General features: G+C 43.0%; 1 protein-coding gene across 1 annotated transcript; it reads left to right on the forward strand.

Moving 5' to 3' along the window:
• Positions 1-6147: 6147 nt before the first annotated feature.
• Positions 6148-24535, forward strand: ing1 (inhibitor of growth family, member 1). Its single transcript, XM_084315101.1, has 6 exons — positions 6148-6284; positions 13436-13537; positions 16010-16078; positions 19216-19395; positions 20212-20360; positions 21860-24535. Exons 1-6 carry the CDS (start codon positions 6275-6277, stop codon positions 22538-22540), a joined length of 1191 nt encoding a protein of 396 aa, XP_084171227.1. The 5' UTR covers positions 6148-6274; the 3' UTR covers positions 22541-24535.
• Positions 24536-24707: the final 172 nt, after the last annotated feature.

Raw genomic sequence — 24707 nt, forward strand, 5'->3', positions numbered from 1 at the left:
AAGGCAACAGTGTGTCCCAGTTTAACTGATTGTCCTCCACAAAGAGAGCCAACATGGACAAAAGGGTTCGATTAAAGCGCTCCACCAGGCCATCTGACTGGGGGTGGTAGGGGGATGTCCTTGTTTTCTGCATGTGCAGAAGCCTACATAACTCCCTGAATAGGTTTGACTCGAAGTTACGACCTTGGTCGGAGTGGATACTCCTTGGCGCCCCAAAACGACACACCCACTCCTCGGTCAAGACTTTGGCAATTGTCCGTGCTTCCTGATTAGGCAATGGAAAAGACTGTCCATTTGGAAAAATAGTCCCCCACAACCAAAATATACTTATTTTTCCCAGGGGTCTCGGGGAGGGGGCCAAGAATGTCGAGTGCCACCCGTTCAAAAGGCCTAGATACCCTGGAGGTCTGTAAGGGTGCACATGGCCGCTTCCCCTGACTCTTCCTTGAACCACAATCGACACATTCTCTAACCCATCTCTTGACGTCGCCAAACCAGCCTGGCCAATAGAACCGGTCTTTAACTTTCCCTTGCAGCTTCTGCACCCCCAAGTGCCCCCCGGTGGAGACATTGTGCAGCTGCTCTAAAACCCCAGGCACCATTGACTGCGGGAGCACCACCTGTACCCGAGAGGCTGCATCGGAATTTGCAGGAGGAATCCGCACCAGCCTATCCCCCTGCACCTGGAGCTGACTCCACACAGTAGCATAATTCTGCAGGCCAGCGTCTACCGGTATTGCACCAGAACCAACCTGATTTTTAAAATGAATTATTTGTCTTAACTCACTATCGGCCATCTGTGCATCGGTTAACTCATCAGTCTCTTTTTCCCCACTGGACACTACAGAAGGCAGAGCTTCCTGTACTGCGCACATCCTTACAGCAGCCCTGTCTGTTATTGCCTGAGAGGCCTTCTGGTCAGATTTTTCTTTTTCCAAAAAAGCCGGCAGCCTAGAAAGGGCATCAGCATTGCTGTGTAGCTTGCCTGGACGATGCACAATTTTATACTGGAAATTGGCCAATTGTTCAAGCCAACGAGCCAACTGCCCCTCCAAGTCCTGAAAGTTATGAAGCCAACGGAGAGAATTGTGGTCAGTTCGCAACACAAATTCCCTACCCAACAAATAGTGCTTGAAGTATTTGGTAAACGCTACCATACTCAGAAGTTCTTTCTTAGTGGTGGCATATTTACGTTCCTGTTTTGTAAGAGCCCTGCTAGCATATGCTATTACTCTCTCGAGTCCTCCCTCCTCTTGAGACAATACTGCCCCAATCCCCACGTCACTTGCATCCGTATCCAGGATAAATGGTTTACTGGGGTCGGGATAAGCCAACACAGGGGTGGTAATCAAACTACACTTGAGCTGCTCAAAGGCTCCCTGACAGTCCTCACTCCAGCGAAAGTGCCTCCCCTTTTCTGTCAACTGGTGCAGAGGCCGGGCAATGTCAGCAAACCCTTTCACAAAGCGCCTATAATAGGAGGCTAATCCCAAAAAACTCTTAACCTCAGTCTGGCTGGTAGGAACAGGCCACTCTCTGACTGCCTCCACTTTAGCAGCATCTGGCTCCACTCCCTCACTAGAGATTACATGTCCGAGGTACTGGACTCTCGTTGAAAACAAGTCACACTTGGATGGTTTAACCTTAAGGTTGGCCTGCTGAAGTTTTTCCAGCACACCACTCAGACGTGTTAGATGTTCATGGAAAGTGCGCCCAAACACAATTATATCATCCAAATACACTAAGCAGGTAGTCCACTGCAGATCAGCCAGAATTAGGTCCATCAACCTCTGAAAAGTGCTGGGTGCATTGCAAAGGCCAAAACTCATCACATTGAACTCAAATAGCCCCTGACGGGTGGTGAATGCAGTTTTATGGCGGTCTTTCGGGTCTACTTCCACCTGCCAATAGCCGCTCGCTAAATCCAGGGTGGAAAACCAACAAGCATGACAAAGGCTGTCCAGGGCATCATCAATCCTAGGGAGGGGGTATGCGTCCTTTCTAGTAACCTCATTGAGTTTCCTATAATCAACACAGAACCGGAGCCCACCCCCTTTCTTTTTTACCAGTACAATGGGAGACGCCCAGGGGCTACAAGATGGCCGAACTATCCCACTATCGAGCATTTGCTTCAAGTGGCTCGTCACCTCTTGCTGTAAATGGAGGGGAACCCTTCTGGGGTGCATTTTTATTGGCTTTGCATCCCCTGTATCAATCTCATGCGGGGTCAGAGGAGTCCTGCCTAAGTCAGTCTCCCCCTGACTAAACACAGTGAGGTTCTTGTGCAGTATCTCCCTGACTGCCTTTAACTCGTCAGAGGCAAGACCCCTCTCCTCCACGCCAAACTGACGCATGAGTGTATCAACTGTCCAAGGCTGCAAGGTTTTTTCCCCCTCCCTCTCGTCATGCAGCTCCGCCCCCCCTTCCTCTATTTCAATATCAGTGAATAGGGTGCCTACTTTCATGCCACGTTTTAGCATAATCTCCTCATTAGTGACATTAATAACCCTCACTGGTAATGTGCCCTGCTGGACTCTGCATACCACCCGAGCTACCAAAACATCACACTGTTTGGAAATGGAAGTGGAGGGTTCCAGCATTGCTGCTGCATAATCTCCCCATCTGCTCTGGACTTGACCCAAAATAATTATTTCACTGCGTGGGGGCACCAGGGTGTCAGACAACACTGTCACAGCCTGAGGCTCTAATGAGGGGTTAGGGTCAACCAGGGGAAATTTCCTGCCCATTATCTGACATTGTTTCTTTCCCAAATCAACCACCGCACCATATGTTGAAAGAAAATCAAATCCAAGCAAAATCTCATCAGAGGGAATATCAGCAACCAAAAATGTTGCTACCAGCGCGAGTGACTCCAGTTGACATACCGTCTGCCAGCATCCCAGAATGCTCATCCCCCCCCCCCATTAGCTGCTGTAGCCTGGCCAACATAATCTAACAGATCACATCCCCCTTTTGTAGCAGAGAGCCACAGTTGTTTAGGAATGACAGAGCTAGAAGCTCCAGTATCTACAAGTACATGACAGTCTAACCCACCTATCTTAGCTTGGAGATATCCCGAACCACCCTTCAAGCTGTCAGGGGCCACAGTAGACTCAGAAATGGGGGCGGGCATTGGACCCTCTGTGCACACCCCCTCTAGTTTCCCTTTAAATAAGGACAGTCGCGTCTGAAGTGACGATTACACCCACATTCCCAGCAACCCCTCTCTCTTTCTCCCTCACATCTAGTCTGGGGAGTGGGGGCACTAACAGAGTATGGAAGGGGAGCAGACACGGGAGGTGTAGGTTTAGGAACAGATTGGCTTGAATTGGCTATAGTCTGTACAGTGGTTTTCAGAGACTTAACTTCCTGCCGCAGGCCCTCTACGACCCCCAGCAGCGTATCCATTTGTTTGTCACGCCCAGATTGCTCAGTGACTCCACGCACCTGTGCATCAGAGGCCAATTTACTGCCCTCCAACTCCCTAATCAGCTCCAATTCTGCAGCAAGATTAATGGCATCCTCTAAGGTTGTAGGTTTGGCACTGCGAAGGCTAACTCGCAATTCCCCATTCCCAACATTAGAAATAAAATGATCCTTAGCCAATAAATCTTGGGTGTGGGCGTCCGCTGAGGGGTACGCTTTAACAACCAGCCTCCGAAGCGCAATACCAAATTCTCGGATATTCTCCTTATGTAACCTTTTACGAGAAGAGAAGGTGGCCCTGCTCCAATCATCACTATCACATGGTTCTAAGCATCTACCCATGGCTTCTTTGAGTAAGGCATAATTAGCTTTAGCGGCGGCCGATAACCCACCATATACCTCTCGGGCTCGACCTGACAAGAGAAGACTCATACATTTTAGTCTCAATGTTTCGCTCCAATTATTAACCCCTGCGGCCATTTCAAACTGTTCAGCCCAATCAGACCATTCCCGGCCGGCACCAGTGAAAGTCTCAGGCATAAAAATGGGTCGGGACATAGCCAGATTACTACTAGGGGAAGGAGACGCGTCTGATCGACTTGAGCCGGCCTCAGCCGGCGGTTGGTTATCTCCAGGCATATTTTTCTATATCCCACCGCTGTCACCAATGTAATAAATACGTGAGTTATACCAGTAGCAGGAGAAACTGCTACTTAGCAGGGAAACTGCTATTTATCCAGATGCCTGAAATAACCAACATCACAACCGGGTTTACAAGGAATACCAACTTTATTTATTTAAGTCCTATGCTAAACAATGATCTGAGCTATTAATTAAAACCTATGAGCCATGAAGCCAATACATCTTTCCCTTCTGTGACATGCAGGGTTTAACAGGACCAGAGAATGCAGCAGGTATAGACAGACGTCCCCTAGGTAAATTTATATCACCTCTAAGTTAATCACTCTATACATTACAGCACTACAGCACTATCACATCTATAGGTAAACCCTTCACCTCTAGGTGGAGCACATCTCACAGCACACTTTATAGATGGGCAACAACCCTTAGTTTGAACGAGGTACGGTACATACACACTGTACAACAATAGTCACACACACTTTATCCGACCAGCTCTGGTCCATGTGAATATCTAGGGCATCGCCTACCGCTATCAGCCCACCCTCTCGCTGTACCCTCCGCCACCTCTCTCACTTGGTACGGCCTCACGTCTAATAAGACACTTTATTACAACACCTAATTCATACAGGTACTAGGGGTCTCTAATTGGGGGGACTAATCGGACCACGTAAAGGTCGCCTGCAACCGTAACTCAGTCACCCTCTGATATGAGGCACGCAATTATGAACATGCATAGATACATCCTATTACAGTAACCCACGTCAAAACACCCTCTTTAAGAGGCACGGCACGTTTATACAAAGGGGATGCCTAATCACACACACAGCCCGCTAATCACACTCCCAAATAGGCACCGGTAGAAAATGGATCAATTGAACACACTAATTATAGCAGACTCCCCCAGGTCCGAATTACCCCTCCCTCTTGGTTCCCCTGTTCCCCTTCAATGGGTCACACAATATCTATACAATATATACCAGCCTGGGCTATATAATAAATAGGGCATATAAAAGGACTAGTCGAATATGCAGGTTAATTAAGGGCACGATATCATACAGATAAGGTAAATAGAAATTACACAATATCCCATATACAATATATATATATATACAGTAGGCCTACACAGTTATAAAAATAGACTGTAATACAAAATCCTATATTAAGTGCAAGTGTGGGTAACAGTGGACTTAACTCGCCGCACGGCGCAACCCCCCCCGAGGGTCGAAGCGTTGGACCCCGTCCACTCTCCGGACGAATGTTCCGGCACACGGTGGTCCTCCAGGATACAGTTGGATTTGTAACCTGGTAACGTACTCGGTGTCCGCGAGGACGAGCCGAGTATAAAGTCTTTTGGGAGCGATGTAACTCAGACCCTCTATGTCCCGTCCCTAACTATCTCCAGGAGGTTAAGCCTCCCCTCCTCTTGCTACCGGGAACTATGGACGGCTATCTAGCTTGTCTTCATCGCCGGCGGATAACTCTCCACGATCGACCCCACCCCCCGGGCCCTAACAGAGTCTGGTTACTGCGTGCGTGCTCCAACCTCGATCTCTGAGACCCCCTGGCTTATCAAACAGTCTCAGCGTCTCATCCAGCACACAATCAAAAAACACCTGCGTTCAATAATGAGCCACTTGAGTCCCTGCTCGTGACGTCATCACTTCGGCCCATTCACATCACATTACTAACAGTAGCGATTTTTATTGTTTTGTCATGACCAAACATAATCCCAACATAGATAGGAGGTGTACTGTATGTCAAATGTCGGTCATGTGGTGGAAGTGTTTAGTACAGTCACACAACAGAACACCGCTGTAGAGTACAGTCACACAACAGAACACCGCTGTAGAGTACAGTCACACAACAGAACACCGCTGGTTCGACCAGCGCTTTTGCCGCGTCTCTCTTTGCGCGAGGGCGTGTGCTAGTGGATTGATTGATTGGCCGTGTGGCCAATCAGAGAAACGCTGAACGAAAAGCTGAACACAAGTTGGTTGCCTTTAATATTCACGCCTCCCGCGTGCTACAGACGCCAAGCGCATGCGCACAACAACACAAACGGTTCCAGCAGCAGCTAGTTTAACAGTACTAACGACCGCGACCCCCTTCTTCCACACATAAACTAGACTAGTCGATACGTGAACAGCACGGGACAAGGGTCACAGCAGCTAGCCCGAGTTTCGTACAAAGAAGAAACTTCGAATATATGTGCGAAGGTAACGTACAGTCCACACAATGTGCCCCCTGGGTAACTAACGTTATTAGCTCCGCTGTTGTGTTGTCCTGCATCGCCGTTAGCAGCTCATCATACTCTGACTGGAGAGCAGCTAGCTGACTGGAGCTAACCGAGCTAACGTGTGGGAGCTACAAGCTAACGTCGGACAGAACAACAAGGAACGCAACGGCGATTATTATATCATTTAGTGAAGTTGATAACTGGCACTATTACAATTTCCCCATTTCTACAAACGCATTTCAGACCAAGTGCAGCACGCACAAATTCACTAAAATGATTAACATCGCCGTTCCACTCCTTGTCCCCAACAGTGTGGTGGTGTTGCTCTCTGTCTGGCAGTGTGGTGTAGCTGTTGGTGTCACGGCGAGAGATTATTTACACGCAAACAAGTCGTTGCCGCTAATTTACAAGTAAAACATAGTAACCTCTCATCACACTGCTAACGTTAGAGGAGGCGTGCACGTTAGAAACACTGGCTAACAGACCTGGATCCAGTGACTGGTGTGGTCTGGCTGCATGCAGCCACGTTGGGGTCAGTTAGTAACACATCTAAAGTAGTGACGCAGCCTAATGACCCTTCAGATACAACAAGAGACGGTGGTGTTATAGTTAGTAACGCATCTAAAGTAGTGATGCAGCCTAATGACCCTTCAGATACAACAAGAGACAGTGGTGTTATAGTTAGTAACACATCTAAAGTAGTGATGCAGCCTAATGACCCTTCAGATACAACAAGAGACAGTGGTGTTATAGTTAGTAACACATCTAAAGTAGTGATGCAGCCTAATGACCCTTCAGATACAACAAGAGACAGTGGTGTTATAGTTAGTAACACATCTAAAGTAGTGATGCAGCCTAATGACCCTTCAGATACAACAAGAGACAGTGGTGTTATAGTTAGTAACACATCTAAAGTAGTGATGCAGCCTAATGACCCTTCAGATACAACAAGAGACAGTGGTGTTATAGTTAGTAACACATCTAAAGTAGTCATGCAGCCTAATGACCCTTCAGATACAACAAGAGACAGTGGTGTTATAGTTAGTAACACATCTAAAGTAGTGATGCAGCCTAATGACCCTTCAGATACAACAAGAGACAGTGGTGTTATAGTTAGTAACACATCTAAAGTAGTGATGCAGCCTAATGACCCTTCAGATACAACAAGAGACAGTGGTGTTATAGTTAGTAACATCTAAAGTAGTGATGCAGCCTAATGACCCTTCAGATACAACAAGAGACATTGGTGTTATAGTTAGTAACACATCTAAAGTAGTGATGCAGCCTAATGACCCTTCAGATACAACAAGAGACAGTGGTGTTATAGTTAGTAACACATCTAAAGTAGTGATGCAGCCTAATGACCCTTCAGATACAACAAGAGACAGTGGTGTTATAGTTAGTAACACATCTAAAGTAGTGATGCAGCCTAATGACCCTTCAGATACAACAAGAGACAGTGGTGTTATAGTTAGTAACACATCTAAAGTAGTGATGCAGCCTAATGACCCTTCAGATACAACAAGAGACAGTGGTGTTATAGTTAGTAACACATCTAAAGTAGTGATGCAGCCTAATGACCCTTCAGATACAACAAGAGACAGTGGTGTTATAGTTAGTAACACATCTAAAGTAGTGATGCAGCCTAATGACCCTTCAGATACAACAAGAGACAGTGGTGTTATAGTTAGTAACACATCTAAAGTAGTGATGCAGCCTAATGACCCTTCAGATACAACAAGAGACAGTGGCTCTGAAACCCATTATTTCAAATGGCACTTTCCTCGCCTTGAAACGAAAGACAGGCAAGAAGAGGAAGATTAGTTGATTCGATTCCAATGTATTGTCATCATACAGCACATTAAGTACAGTGCAACGAGAATAAGTTTGGCATCCAACCAGAGTGCAAATGTAGCGGTAAAGTGCAACAGCAACATACAGGTTAAACTGGGTACTACATATACAGATTAGTACTGAGTGTAGTGCTAATCAGATGTATGTACAGAGTTGTATTATAAATGTATTTATTTCGAATGTTTACAAATACAAATAAATAAACATAAACAAATATTTCGATTTTTTTTTTTTTACAAATAAACAAACTAAAAGGATAGGTTTGAAGCTGAAGGCTTATAGAGCAACCTACCCCTAATTTAAAAACAAATTCAAAAAAGTTAGTTTTCAAAATATAACAAAAAAAAAAATCAAAAATCAACAAAAACTGATCCCGAAAAGAACAAAAAAAGTTAATGTTTGCAAGATAAAACAAACAAACAAACAATCAACAAAAAACGTTTCCGAAAAGAACATAAGCCAACATAGGAAAATCAAAACTTAATCTGCAATACCCGAGTTTCATGGTAGAGAAAAACAGATTCTACATGTAGGTTAAATTTGGCTATAAGATTCTAGAACCCTGTTTTTAAACATTTTTTTAGACTTAAAAATACTCCTGCTGTTTTTTATTTCATCTTTGTAGATTGTTCCAGAGTTTCACTCCTTTAACTGACACAGACATGCTTTTAGCAGTGTAACTAATAAGAGTATGATATGTATATATATATAGTAAGGGACTATTTGCAGGTAAGTACAGACAGTTGAGGATAGGTATATGTGAATAAATATATGTAGTATATCATATATAAAAATAAAAAACCATTTCGCTTTTTCGTCTGTGGTATCTAGTCAGATGGATGGCGTCCTAAAGGTGCAGTGTTAGGCATGGGCTGTATGACGGTATTAATGTATACCGGGGTATTTAGAGATACCGACTGTATTGAAAATCAATACCGTCAAAATCACAGATCCATTTCAGTTTATATTACAGTGAAACGTTGTTTTAACAGTGGTTGGTTGTAGTGCACTGCACACACAGCAGAGGGCGAGACCAGTCCTCGAGTCACTAGTGGAGCGAGGCAGCTGGTTCTCTATACACAGGAGGAGTACACAGGAGGAGATGGGGAAACCCCGCTTCACTGGAAATTAAATGAGAGTCGAGACACGCTTACCGTTGCTGCGGGCTAACTGGCTGTTCTGAGAGCTAACTGTTGTGTATGTGTATCACAACGGTGGTCACGCTTTACGGTAATGTTGCGACAGTGCTGTGAAAATACCGTAAAACGTTGTGGTAACGAGTGTGTGTTGTTGTGGACTGGTGGAACAAGCAAATAAACGGTAAAACGTTACGTCGCAGTCCGGTGCGTTTTTGAATACACAATACTAGGGGTATACGGTATAAACGGTATGAATTTGCTCTATGGTATGGATTTTGACTATACCGTGTAACCGGTAGGGCAGCTCTAAAATAGCAATGACGTCATGTAACCACAGCGCGACTATTTCAATCGCATTTGCCCCTAAAAATAGATCGAATTAGTCATAGATAATAGATATGTGCAAACTGGAAAAAGTTATTTAGGAGGCTTCGCGCAGTGGGCGCATTGGGCGTGTCAACACGCAATTGTCATTTCATAATAAACACATATCACCGCGGCGCACAGCAAGTTTCAATTTCAGTTCCTGGCATTTTTAACCAGTGGAGAAAGGTAAGAGATCTTACCTATCGTTTTTCTTATATGAATTATTCTACGTTAATAAAACATACCTGGTGATCAACTACAGTTTGCTGTAAACATTATGATATGTGTGTACTAGTGTTATGATAACGACGGGAGGACGGCTGCAGCAGTGGATTTGCGAAATAGCATGCAGCTGCAGAGCCGCAGAGCCAGTGGCTCTTTCAGGTCTGGTCACAGGCCCGCTCAACAGCGCCCCCCCACCAAACGGCTGAACGACCTGAAAGAGCCACTGGCTCTGCGGCTCTGCAGCTACATATGCTTCTAGCAAAATCCAGCCCCGCTGTTTGCAATGGGAGCAGCACGGAGTCTCGACTCGGGACTTATTTTATTTGGAATATAATGACTTTATACGCAAAAGTAGCCTAGTTTTAAGTTAAAATATTATAAATCTACATGCCTTGAGGATGTCATTCTTTATATAGCCTGCCTATCAGGCAAAAAAAAGTATTCTAACGGAAACACTGATACCGTGATATATACCGTTACCGTCTATGCTTCAAATTATACCGTGATATAAATTTTAGACCATACCGTCCACCCCTACACAATACTAACGTTACTAGTACTAGGGTGTTGCGGGGCTCCTGGCTACCATTCTGAGAGTTAACGTTAGTATTACTAGGATGCTGCGGGCTTCTGGCTAGTGGCTCCATTCTGAGAGCTAATGATAGTAGCACTCGGATGCTGCAGGCTAACTGGCCATCTCCGCGACTTGTTTACTTGGTAACACGGGTTGCCCCCCCCCCGCTGATGAAAATGAAAGTCATACCGTTCAATACCGTACACCGCGGTATTATATAATCAAGGTATAACGGTATGAAAAAAGTTATACCGCCCAAGCCTAGTGCAGTTGCAGTTCCACCGATTCCGGTGTTGTGCCGAATTCGTACTCCCTGCCAGAATCCGACCCCCCCCCCTCGGATGAACGCGCATACTCTTATCAGCCTACCCAGCAATGTGTACATACTTTGTTAGAACTCAACTCGTTATTGGCGCATACACTGTCATAAAACGATAAAGCGGACAGAAATACGGGAACGTTTTGATTATATTTCAAAGGTTTTGACATTGTAAAACGAAGGAACACCCACACGATATTATGCTACCTGTATCCAGATCAGCATTAGGTGCTGTGTATGCTTTTCATTCTTTTAAGACACATTTATTGCAAGGGATTTGTATACACATAAACTCAACAAATAACCTCTGTTCTCCTTGCAATGCGTTTTTAATTCTTTCTTATACAGTAGGAAGGGGGAAGCTTGTATTCTGCTTACAGCTTCGAAACTCCACTTACTTCGTTTTACAATGTTAAATATAATCAAAACGTTCCCGTATTTCTGTCCGCTTTATCGTTTTATGACAGCAATCTATGCGCCAATAATAATGAGTTGAGTTCTAACAAAGTACGTATTACATGCTGGGTAGGTAGGCTGATAGAGTATGCACGTTCATCCGAGGGGGGGTCGGATTCTGGCAGGGAGTCGGCACAACACCGGCCAGTATGCAGGTTTACAACACCAGCCAAATAACTAGTGGAACAGCAAGCCTTTTTGACCAGTGTGTTTTGAGCATAAATAAATCTCTTAACTAACGTTAGCTAATTCCACCTACCATTTTGAACAAGGGTTGTGCTGAAAATGGATAGTTGCACAAATACAAAAGTACTGGTTTGCCGGTCGCTGTCATGACAACATGGGCTGGGTGATAAACTGATGTACTTGCTAATTGCTATAACTTAAGGGTATGTACGTTCACAAGTTACAACGCCATTACATGTACTAAAATAATGCCATTGTGAAAGCTGAGATGGACAACTGTAACACCTCCACAATGGACTTGAAATTAAACAATCAAGATGTGCTTTAAGTGCATACTTTCAGCTTAAATGTTTACAGTATTTACATCCAAATCAGGTGAACAGTGTAAGTAAGTAATTGGACAAACTAACAATCATAAATCAAATTTATACTTTTAATTAGGGCTACAAATAATTGAGATAATTTTATCGATTAATTTACCAGAAAACAACAACAATTGATAATTATTTACAAGTGTGGTGTATTACTATCCTTAAGTTAGGTCACATGGGTCTCTGACGCCACCTACTGAATACCCAGATTAGGAGATGAGCTATGATGTTTATTTATGTCTGTAAGACTGTAAATGCTGTGTAGTGTGGATGCCTACTGTACATGAGTAGGGTGAGTCACTTACATGTCGTTACTGCTCTTTATCTATTGACTCTATATAGTGTTGCACACTTGCACGATAAACCGATACTAGAAAAGTATTGCGATACCCAGCTGTTAAAAATGGTTCAAACAATACTCAATTTTATTAGTTGTATTTTCTATGAGTTGAGTGGATGTGTGACCGGAGTAGTGCGTGTCAACAGTATCGACTGAGCAATGCAGGGAACAGATATCCCCGAATGTCTTATTTCATAATACAAAGTTTCTGAATGGACGTTTGGATTAAACCAAGTTGTATGCAGTGATGACCGGTCTTTCCCAGCGGAACACAAGTTACTTAACGTTACACAGGTCCTGTTTAGCTTGCTAACGTAAAAATAGCAGGAGCCGTCGGCCAACAAAGTCGATGTTGTTTCAACAAAGAACAAACGTATTCACAAAATGGATTACTATTCAAACGTTAATGGAGACTCCTGTGACCAGTAAGTAGGTACTATGTACGTCTAACTTTTCCTAACCATTGTGCTACGTTATGTGCCTAACGTCGAGACTCGACAGTGCGAGCGTTTCAATCAAGCTGGTCCCAAAACAATTGCATCCTGGAGTCGCTCAGTGAGTCTCTGGGAGCAGACCAGTTTCTTTATCCTACAGTGAGGGAGGGGAGGGGCTGAGTGAGTCTGTCTGTCTGTCTGTCTGTCTGTCTGTCTGTCTGTCTGTCTCTCTCTCTCTCTCTCTCTCTCTCTCACAAATAGACATTAACAGAATAATTTCATTATTTACGTTTCAACGGAGTCAAAATATTAATTATATCATCTAATAATAGTCTAATATATTCCATGACTAAACTATGTATAAACTATGTTAGTGCTTGTGCCAGCACAGGAGATTATTTAAAAAAATATATATATCTATATATATATTATATATACATACTGTATGTAAATCAATATCTTCATTTTGAATAAAATAGGCTCAGAAATCAGGTTTGTTAGCCAATTAGTCTAATCCATGTCAAAAAGAGTAGCCTATAGTCAATTTGCACACACATGCACTCACGCACACACAGAGAGGGAGAATAGCTTATAGTAGACTTAATGATTTAAGAGAGAGAGAATCACAAACAGTGGATTAAGAGACGTTATTTATATTTAGAATGTGATTCATTCATTCATTGCACACTAGTGAGATGACATGTTGCGCATGTTATGACTTTGAACGTCTGCCATTTCCACTGCAAAGACGACACATAACTAGTAATGATACGATTTGGTGAATAATATGCAAATCCACAAAATGTCATCGATGTCGACTCATCATTGGAGCCCTACTTTTAATACTTGGTTGCAAATCCTTTGCAGTCAATGACAGCCTGAAGTGTGGAACCCATAGACTCATCACCAGACGCTGGGTCTCATCCCCGGTGATGCTCTACCAGGCCTCTACTGCTGTAATGGATTCAGGTGATTGACTTGGCCATTGCATAACATTCCACTTCTTTGCCTTAACCTCTTAACACTTTCAGTGCCGGGCCGTGTTTTCTTTTTTACCCCGTTGATGCCACGGTCCACGGCCCATGTAACGCTAATATCGCCTAATCTATGTTTTAAATTATGCTATGTGTCTAATCTGCCCATCGCTTATCAAAGAATCATTTCCCAGTCAACATTGGCAAAGCAGATTGTGTTTTTATCGCTTCATTTCCTTTTTATAGCATTTTGAAAACCACTCGGTTTCGAAGAAAAAACAACACATTCCATGATGATCGCCTTTTACTGGAATATTCCAGAACGTTATCATTTGTCGGTCTATTTATGAATCGTTTTCAAATAAACGCTAGATGGTCGATAGTATATGTGTGCGCATGCACGCTCATGCCGTGCGCTGATAATCGCTGCTATTATTTCCTCATGGCTTTTACTGTGAAACAGCCATATCACATATAGTGGAAACGCTTATATCTCCATGAAAACGAGTCTGATTATCCTAACACTGATAACATAGATTCCTTACCTGACATCAGATGGTATCCAAATGGTATCCAAATGGTATATTCCAATTCCTGATCACCATTCGAAAAAATTGATAAGTATATTGATCCAACGTGTGTACAGTATAACCCATGATCGCCGTGGCTCAGAGGCTCCAGAATGAACTCTGGTAACTCCGGCTGCATGGGTGAGAAGTAAAATGTGGACTGGAATATTTTTTTCCCCCCATCCATTTTCATTGAGTCGATTCCAAAAGGGTGATTTACCATCTGGGAGACGATAGGGGGCGCTTTTTTCACATCTGATCGCCGGCGGCCCCTGGATCTCCAACGGTAGGCTCGCGTGATGCAATATGATTTCAGGTCGCTAAAAAAAAAAATCCGAGAAAAGCCGTGACGTGGCTTTCAACGTCACAATCGTAAACCCGAGATTAGCCGTGAGTGGCGCTCAAAGTGTTAAGCCCGAGCCATATTTTCAGGAAATTTGCCTAAAAGTACACACCTAAGTAAATGGAAGATTGCTCCACTTCTACAAGGTCCATTTTGCATGTTATTGGTATCGCTGTGGTTCTCAAACTGTGGTACGCGTACCACTAGTGGTACTTGGTGGTACTGCTGGTGGTACTTGAAAACATTTACAAAAAATACGATTATTTTTTTGCAGTCAGGCCACTGAACTTAGAAGCAGGCCAGGCCAGTGTTTCTGGCGCGTGTTTCTGGCGCGATAGTTAGATAACCTAAGTGGGTTGAACAACCAGGAGATCACTGTGACAGAGAGTAATGCAGTCTAAACAATCATACATCTTTAATTCAACTTCAGCCCTGATCATAACAATTTTTTTTTTAGGTTAACTTTTTTGTAATGTCAGATAAAAAATGAAATACTCCCACTTTTCTGAAAAGAGTTGGTGTTAAATCTGACATTACAAAAAATCCATCAAAATATGTGTTGTTGCTAATCATTGACACATGCCTAGCCTGTAATAACCCCCCCCCAGAAAAATTTACTTTGCATTTGATATATTGAAAATATTTTACTTTGTGTTTTTTTTAACAATAATTTGTGATGCCATCACACAAACTGGCATTTAAAAGGTAAAAATGTATTGAATGTGTTTTCTTTTCTTTTTTACAATTTGTGATGCCCATCACAAACACTGGCATTTAAAGGTGACATGCATTATAAGAGAGAATGAAGGACAATTGCTTGCTGTGTGAGAGAGAGAGAGAGATAATTAAGTACATTTGCTGAAATACAGTTGTTCTTAATTTTCTCACTTGCTATGTGAGAATGTTAGTTATTATGTTCTCAATGCCCCTTGCATTGTATGAGTTGTGTGGAAGCGTTTGCTAGTTCTAGTGCTATCTCTTTGTACATTGTGGCTGTGTCTGACAAAAGTTGACAATAAATAATGGTATTAGGAATACATTTGCCTCCTGCGTGAACTGTGCATAGCTGAATAGACTGTATTTTAACGTCGGCCATATGGTGGTACTTGGAGAGCCAGCTACGTTCTCGGGTGGTACTTGATGTAAAAGAGAACCACAGATTCTAGGGACATCTATGGATCTCAGGGAATGTATTTCCAGTGTCAGAAATACTGTGTCGGTTACTAGGCTTGAGTAAATTGTAATGAACCAAAGGAGAATATAAATTATTATTATAATTTTCTCCCCATCTTTTGATGGTGAATAACACCATTGAAAATGACCAGACATGAAATTGTCACTGAGGTCATTCAGCACCTTCTTGAGATGTGTACAAAAAATCTAAGCAAATGCATAAAGGGCAGATGATTTACAGTTTTTTTTTGTATACAGGTTTTGCCATCTGGACACATGCAATTTGAAATATGAATATAGAATATCAGGCTTATAAATGACCTTATTATGGCCAAGTCATAAATCTAATGGATCTGGCCAAATCTTCTCTTTCCAATGACAGAATTCAATCTGGATTTAGTACCACCAGGCACCCGTCACAGGGCAGCAAAGACCGTGAATGAAAGCTACTGTAAGTACTGTTACCTTTTTATAATGTCCATTGCTCTGCCATCTTTCATCAGATTACAACGCATATTTTTTCCTAGACGTTCACAGAAAGGTAAAGAAACAAACTACGTTCTCTTTTATGGCAATAACGTTCAGGTGTGTTCAACCTATGAGATATAATCACGAAAATAAAGCAAAAAAAAAAATTCCTGTCAAGCAGCTCCAGCTTCCAATGCGGCTGGCGTGAGCTGGGTAGTGTAGTTTTATGACTTTCGATGTCTCCTCTCTCTTAGGACTACAAACATGAATGACATCGTCATTTCCTCACGGCTAATTCATCAGGTTTATGCCGGGATGCGCCAAGATATTTATACACTTTGACTGCTGTTTTGATAGGGTTAGGGTCTTTACTCTTGGATACATTTGAAAAACAAACGCAACATTAATTAACACGGACTGTAATGATCTATTTATGACGTGATATACATTTTGTACCAATACCGGACCGCTCAGGCTTAAGGGGTTGAACAATGCTTCGGGTTATTGTCCATCTGCACTGTGAAGTGCCATCCAATGAGTTCTGAAGCATTTGGCTGAATATGAGCAGATGCTATTGCCTGAAACACTTCAGAATTCATCCTGCTGCTTTTGTCAGCATTCCCAAATACAAGGGAACCAGTTCCATTGGCAGCCATACATGCCCACGACATAACACTACCACCACCATCATGCTTCACTGATGAGGTGGTATGCTTTGGTATCAGCTGTTCCTTTCCTTCTCCATACTATTCTCTTCCTATCATTCTGGTACAAGTTGATCTTTGTCTCATCTGTCCATAGGTTCCAGAACTGTACAGGCTTTTTTAGATGGCAAAGTCTTCCTGTTTTTGAGGCTCACCAGTGGTTTATAATATATCTTGTGGTGAACCATATGTATTCACTCTGATGAAGTCTTTTGATTTTGACACGGATACGCCTGCGGCGCGGTGGTGTAGTACTGTCACCTCACAGCTAGAAGGTCCTGGGTTCGATTCCCGCTTGGGGACCAGGTTGCCGTGTTGCCAGGTACCCAGGTGGGGTGTCTCCCGGGCCTTTCTGTGTGGAGTTTGTATGTTCTCCCCGTGCTCGCAAGGGTTTCCCCTCCCGATAAGATAAACCCAATGGAAAAACGTGCACAACAGATCGCTAACGCTGTCGCGTCCCTGACGAAGATGGACAGGAGCACTTGGATTGGTCCCCTTGGGGGGGGGGGGGAGGACTACGGGATGGGAAGTGCAGAGAACATTTCATCAGCGACTCAGTGCATGTGTGTGTGTTCCTGTGGATCGCCAATCACATGTGTGTGTTAAATCTGCATGACAAATAAAGACTTCTTCTTCTTCTCCTTCTACCCCCTGGAGAGTGTTCTTGTTCTGGCCAACTGTTGTGAAGGGTTTCTTCTTCACCAGGGAAATAATTATTCTGTCATCCACCACAGTTGTTTTCTGTGGTCTTCTGGGTCTTTTGGTGTTGTTGAGCTCACCAGTGCATTCTTTCTTTTTAAGAATGTACCACTAATGGTTGATTTGGCCAGACCTAAGGTTTTTGCTATCTCTCTGATGGGTTTCTTTAGATTTTCCAGCCTAATGATCAACGATAGTGACGGCTCTTTGGACCTCATATTGAGAGTTGACAGCGACCAGATTCCAAATGCAAATACCACACTTGAAATTAACCAGAGACCTTTTATCTGCTCCTTGTAAATGAAATAATGAGGGAATAACACGCACCTGGTCAATTACTTTTGGTCCCTTAAAGATGCCAACTTAATTTAGTTGTACTTGTGCAATGATTTATAAGAAAACTGACTAAGATACTTGTGCGATAAGGTTAAGTGCTCAATGAATAAACTCATTACCAAGGGCTTATCAGACAAAGCTCACAGCATGTCACACAAATTAAATTAGATTAAAATGTATTGTTGTCATTATACATCACAAGTACAGAACAACAAAAATAAGTTTGGCATCCAACCAGAGTGCAAATTTAACTGTAAGGTGCAATAGTAATATACAATGTACAGGTGATTTAAACTGGGTATAAAATATATTAAACTAGTATTACTGGGTGTAGTACCAGATGTATGTACAGAGTTGTAATATTAATATGTACAGTAGGGGTGTAACGATGCGACCTCACAACGATTAATTTCGTTTGCGATTATTCAGGCAACGATTCAATGCATCATGAAATCTCTTCATTTGACCATGATTCGATTCATTTTCTATCAGTTAATTCCCCCAAAAAAATTGAATACACAAATGTGGCTGGGGGAACTGATTCACTCGGCATGAATGGACTATATGTGACCCGACGTGGCCAAACCCGACTTGTTGCGGCAAATAACATTGCTCAGAAATCGTGAAAATGTCTGGCATTTCAGAAATAGGTAAAAATTGAAATATTGCTTTTTTGACTGCTTTGACATATTCTATATGTTCCCTTATTTGCAAAACTTACCGGTAATCCAATTTGTAAATGAGTTAATTATTGTTATTTGTCCGATAGTATGTGTCCCAAAAAGACTACAGCGCTGGGCTGCATGGGTGTGGTCTGTCTGTGCGTGTTATTCATTCATTAATCACAGGTACTTAGAGAGGTGTTGAAGCACATGTCAATAAAAACAATACACACAAAAGCAAAAACATTAAAAAGAAATATATTTATAATCGATTCTAACATTTTCAAATCGATGCAGTTGAATCGTCATATTAGAATCGATGCATTTCGATTAATCGATGCATCGTTACACCCCTAATGTACAGTGATACAGGTATAAAGACAGTATGGTAGTAGTCATACTGGCCAGCAGCGTAACTAGTAAGAGTAGGTAAGGGATATGTACAGACAGATATAGTATCTAAAGATATGTAAAAAGATTATGCGAAGACAGATGTGGATATATATATATATATATATATATATATATATATATATATATATATATATATATATATATATATATATATATATATATGGGCAGACCATAGTATGATGTGGGCAGTTAAAATAGGGCAGTTGTAGATGGTGAAAGCAGTAGGTTAATCTCGGATCATACCTGTGCTGCACATGCACAGTTCTCGCATGAGACCCATTGTGTTTTTGCTTTTGTTTTTTCAGGTACCGCAGGTGAAGGTTCTTGTGACAAAAGCAAATCGACCATGTTGAACCCGACTAACGGAGATCCGGTGCACGTCGTCGCAAATTATGTCGAGGAATATCTGGACCTGGTCGAATCTCTGCCTTTCGATTTGCAAAGGAGTGTTTCCCTCATGAAGGAAATCGATGCAAAATATCAAGGTAAAGAAGGAGGTAGACTGTTTGTTTGGTCAGTCGTCCCTACCAACACTTTTGTTTTCTCAGTTTCCTCATTTTACTTTTCCGTCAAGGCAAACTGAAGGATCGATTGTGCTCACCGGCCCGGAAAACGCGTGGATTATGTATTTACAGTACTCAACACTGTAATCAATAAGTGTGATCGATATTTGGAATGGCGATCAGGAATTGGAATAATCTTTTTGGATAACATCTGATCTCGGGTAAGGAATTTATTTTACCAGTCTTAGGATAATCAGAGCTGTTTTCACAGATATATCAGTGTTTGCCCTATGCGTGTGTGTGTATGCGCGGTGATCGCTGATGAGGAAATGAGAGAATCGATTTTTCAGCCCGCCTCTATAGCGTGCATAAGTACACATATACTATCGATAATCTAGCGTTTATTTGAAAACTATTCATAAATAGGCAGAAAAATTACGTTTTTGTGTATGCTACAATATTCCAGTAAATGCCTTTTATCACGGAATCTATATATTTTCCTGAAAAACGAGGGCTTTTCAAAATGCTATAAAAAATGAAAATGAACAGATTAAAAAAAATAAATAAAAAAATCCGCTTCGACAATGTTGACTGCAAACAAGTCATTGATAAGCGACGGGCAGATTAGACACATAGCCATAATGTAAAACAGAGATTATGCGTTCACAACTCTATCATTGAAGTGGGTGGTGGCATTTAACCATGTTTCCCATGTTAATGGCTGTTAATGATCAATATTGTCTTGAAACCAGTTGACTGCCGCTCGCTGCTATATTTTATTCTTTGTTCTTTCATCAGATGTTCTACAGGAGCTGGACGATGCCTATGAACGCTACCGGCGGGAATCGGACCCACTGCAACGACGTAGACTCCAGTTATCTATTCAGAGAGCGCTGATCCGCAGCCAGGAGCTCGGAGACGAGAAGATCCAGATCGCCGGTCAAATGGTGCGCAGATCATTCCTCTTGAGTCTACTGTCGAACTGACAATAATAATAAACTTTCACCTTAGCACCTTTCATACAAGAATTGCAGCTCAAAAGTGCTTCACAGTAGCAAAAAAAGACAAAATGAGCATCAAGAGCAATGCATAAAATAAGTATAAAACAAGCATCAAAATAAATCATAAAATCACATAGTTCTTAGGATAGGGTTTAACATCCCAATAGGCCTCTTTGTTTACGGTTTGATCATCACACATAATATAGACAATAAGACACATTGTTTTATTCAATGTAGGCTGTTATTTTTATCGTCTTTTGGTCAAATAAATTTTTTTACATGTTTTGGTAAATGTTTTATAATGTTTTGATGATCACCATGATCTTGAAATTGGCATCGCAACTCCTCCTTTGTTTTTTGTGCATCTGTCAATCTCCGTGGGAGAGGGAGATACAGAGAGAAAAGACAGTGGCTCACTTGGGGAACAGGCTCAATCTGTTGTTGTGAATTATACTAGGAATTATATTCGTCACGTAGCCTATATCATAATTTTCACAGAAGTATTGCAGGCAGCTATTGATGAAATATGATGTTTAAATGTGGAACCGACTCCTCTTGTTACCGTGATTCTTATTTGTAAAGCGCGGTTACCTCAAAGCATCCTAGTTGATTAAAGGATAACTCAATTTTTTTTTTAAATTAGCTTATTTAACATCTTCCCTGGAGTTAGACAAGAAGATGCATACCTTTTTTGTCTCTGTGCGTGCATTTTAGCTTTGGGAATAGACGCTCCGTTAGCATAGCTTAGCTTCATCACTGGAAGTGGGGGAGGACAGTAGCCTTACAGTGCCTTACAGTGTATTGCAAGGTCTGACATTGACCAAACTTGATATGCATGACCTTGGTGGGCTCTAGGTCAACTCCTGAAAAGGGGGTCAATGTCAGACCTTGCAATCAAAAGTTAGGGGCGCACTGAAATTATGGCAAGGGTTATTAGCCCCCTAACTTTTGATTGCAAAGTCTGACATTGACCCCCTTTTCAGGAGTTGACCTAGAGCCCACCAAGGTCATGCATATCAAGTTTGGTCAATGTCAGACCTTGCAATACACTGTAAGGCACTGTAAGGCTACTGTCCTCCCCCACTTCCAGTGATGAAGCTAAGCTATGCTAACGGAGCGTCTATTCCCAAAGCTAAAATGCACGCACAGAGACAAAAAAGGTATGCATCTTCTTGTCTAACTCCAGGGAAGATGTTAAATAAGCTAATTTAAAAAAAAAGTGGAGTTATCCTTTAAGAAACGTATTTGTGGGGCGCCAGGGTGGCGCACCACGTAACGCACTTCAGTGCAACGCGGCCGTCCCGTGTTCGACTCCCGGACCCGGCGACATTTGCCGAATGTTTCCTCCTCATATCTTCTCCCATTCTTCTATCCAATAAAGCAATACAAATGTCACCAAAAAAAAAATGAAACCCGTATTTGAACACAATCCTCCACTGTTTCAGGTGGAGTTGGTGGAGAACCGCACGCGGCAGGTGGACTGGCACTCCGAGATGCTGCACTCCTCTCAGGAAACCCCGGAGAGCCACGTCCCAACGGCCACCTCCCTGACCACCACTGTGGCGCCGTCGTCCATGATGTCGCCCTCATCATCGTCGTCGACGTCGGCCACCGTCACTCCCGGCAAAGGGAGCCACCACGAGAAGAGGCGAGACGAGGTCACCCCGGCCTCGGGTGGTGGCGGCGGCGGCGGTGGCAGCGACAAGGCCGGAGGGAAGCGCTCCAGGCGGCAGAAGAACGGGGAGAACCGGGAGAGCTACGGATCGGCGCTGGATCACAGCGAGGACGCAGGCATGGGGGCGTCCCGGGAGAAGAGGGCCAAGACGTCGTCGTCCTCCAAGAAGAAGAAGAGGTCAAAGGGCAAGTCGGAGAGGGAGGTGTCGCCGCCGGACCTGCCCATCGACCCCGACGAGCCCACGTACTGCCTGTGTGAGCAGGTGTCCTACGGGGAGATGATCGGCTGCGACAACGACGAGTGTCCCATCGAGTGGTTCCACTTCTCCTGCGTGGGCCTCGATCACAAGCCCAAGGGGAAGTGGTTCTGCCCCAAGTGTCGCGGGGACAACGAGAAGACCATGGACAAGGCCCTGGAGAGGGCCAAGAAGGAGCGGGCGTACAACAGGTAGCTCCTCTGCCTGGAAGACCATGGACAAGGCCCTGGAGAGGGCCAAGAAGGACCGGGCGTACAACAGGTAGCTCCTCTGCCTGGTCCTGTGAACACTTAAGCATTAATTTTTGTTGTTTTGTCTGTTGTATTTTTCTATTAATTTGCTATAAATGCTGTTTGAAAAAACAAACGTTATTTTTGTAAGTTCTAAATTGCTGTAAAACGAGATTAACTTCCTTCCCCGCCTTGGTCAGGATCATTTGTGAAGAGTAGACCTCTTGTAAAGCACCCTGCATGCTTTGAAGCAATTTCCCTGCATATTCAACTACATAATTGGCTACGCTTTACCACCTCCTTACTGTCCATATGGTAAACATCACCTCCTTACTGTCCATGTTAAACATCACCTAACCTTACTGTCAATGGTAAATGGACAACATTGTTTGTTGCCTTGTATCGTGACTCTTATTGCTGAGATTACGTTTCAATGAGTACCAAGATCTTAATTCTGTTGATAATATGGTACCAATCACGATATGAATGAACTTGTAACACCGTTTTGTCACCGACACATTCTTCCGTCCATCAGCTAAACAGCCCACATAAGCTTTTGTTATTCATACAATTGTCAATACACCTGTTTTAATCATTTACACGAGGTTGTGCTGTTTGGACCTGCTCTGGTAAGGTAATCAATCATCAGCCCTGCCCTCGTGCCTGCAATCGCAGCACCAACATCTCCCAGCATAGCACTCCCTCTTGTGCACTATCGTTTGAATAAATCCGTTATTACCGCTAAGAATACTATCACTCTGATGTCCTGTTACACCAAGATCTATCTTATAGGAGACACTAGTCACTCTGCTGTCCTGTTACACCAAGGTCTATCTTATAGGAGACACTAGTCACTCTGCTGTCCTGTTACACCAAGGTCTATCTTATAGGAGACACTAGTCACTCTGCTGTCCTGTTACACCAAGGTCTATCTTATAGGAGACACTAGTCACTCTGCTGTCCTGTTACACCAAGGTCTATCTTATAGGAGACACTAGTCACTCTGCTGTCCTGTTACACCAAGGTCTATCTTATAGGAGACACTAGTCACTCTGCTGTCCTGTTACACCAAGGTCTATCTTATAGGAGACACTAGTCACTCTGCTGTCCTGTTACACCAAGGTCTATCTTATAGGAGACACTAGTCACTCTGCTGTCCTGTTACACCAAGGTCTATCTTATAGGAGACACTAGTCACTGCTGTCCTGTTACACCAAGGTCTATCTTATAGGAGACACTAGTCACTCTGCTGTCCTGTTACACCAGTTCTATCTTATAGGAGACACTAGTCACTGTACTGTTACACCAAGGTCTATCTTATAGGAGACACTAGTCACTCTGCTGTCCTGTTACACCAAGGTCTATCTTATAGGAGACACTAGTCACTCTGCTGTCCTGTTACACCAAGGTCTATCTTATAGGAGACACTAGTCACTCTGCTGTCCTGTTACACCCAGTTCTATCTTATAGGAGACACTAGTCACTCTACTGTTACACCAAGGTCTATCTTATAGGAGACACTAGTCACTCTGCTGTCCTGTTACACCCAGTTCTATCTTATAGGAGACACTAGTCACTCTGTCCTGTTACACCCAGTTCTATCTTATAGGAGACACTAGTCACTCTGTCCTGTTATACCAAGTTCTATCTTATAGGAGACACTAGTCACTCTGTCCTGTTACACCAAGTTCTATCTTATAGGAGACACTAGTCACTCTGTACTGTTACACCAAGTTCTATCTTATAGGAGACACTAGTCACTCTGTCCTGTTACACCAAGTTCTATCTTATAGGGGACACTAGTCACTCTGTCACTGAGTGACGTGATGAAGTTCCATCTGAAGGAGTCCGTGATGTTTCTTCTACATCTGAATGATGAGGTCCTGAATGAGCAAAGTTCCTGCAAGTGATAGTTGTTTTGATTGAGGGCTGCCCAGTTATAAGGGAGTGTTACGTAATTAAAAACGTTGTTGCAATTCTGTTGTCTTGTGTAATTTTGCGAAGAATTAAGTCTCTTGCGTGGTTATGAATTGTGTGGTTTTAGAGCTCTATTAGATGCCTTTATTATGGGTGTCCCGCTTTATCAAGCTGTCGCATGATGTGGTGTCACCATACAAAGCTTTACGTTATGG

Source organism: Notolepis coatsorum, assembly GCF_963971535.1.
Source record: "Notolepis coatsorum genome assembly, chromosome: 5".
NCBI lineage: Eukaryota > Metazoa > Chordata > Actinopteri > Aulopiformes > Paralepididae > Notolepis > Notolepis coatsorum.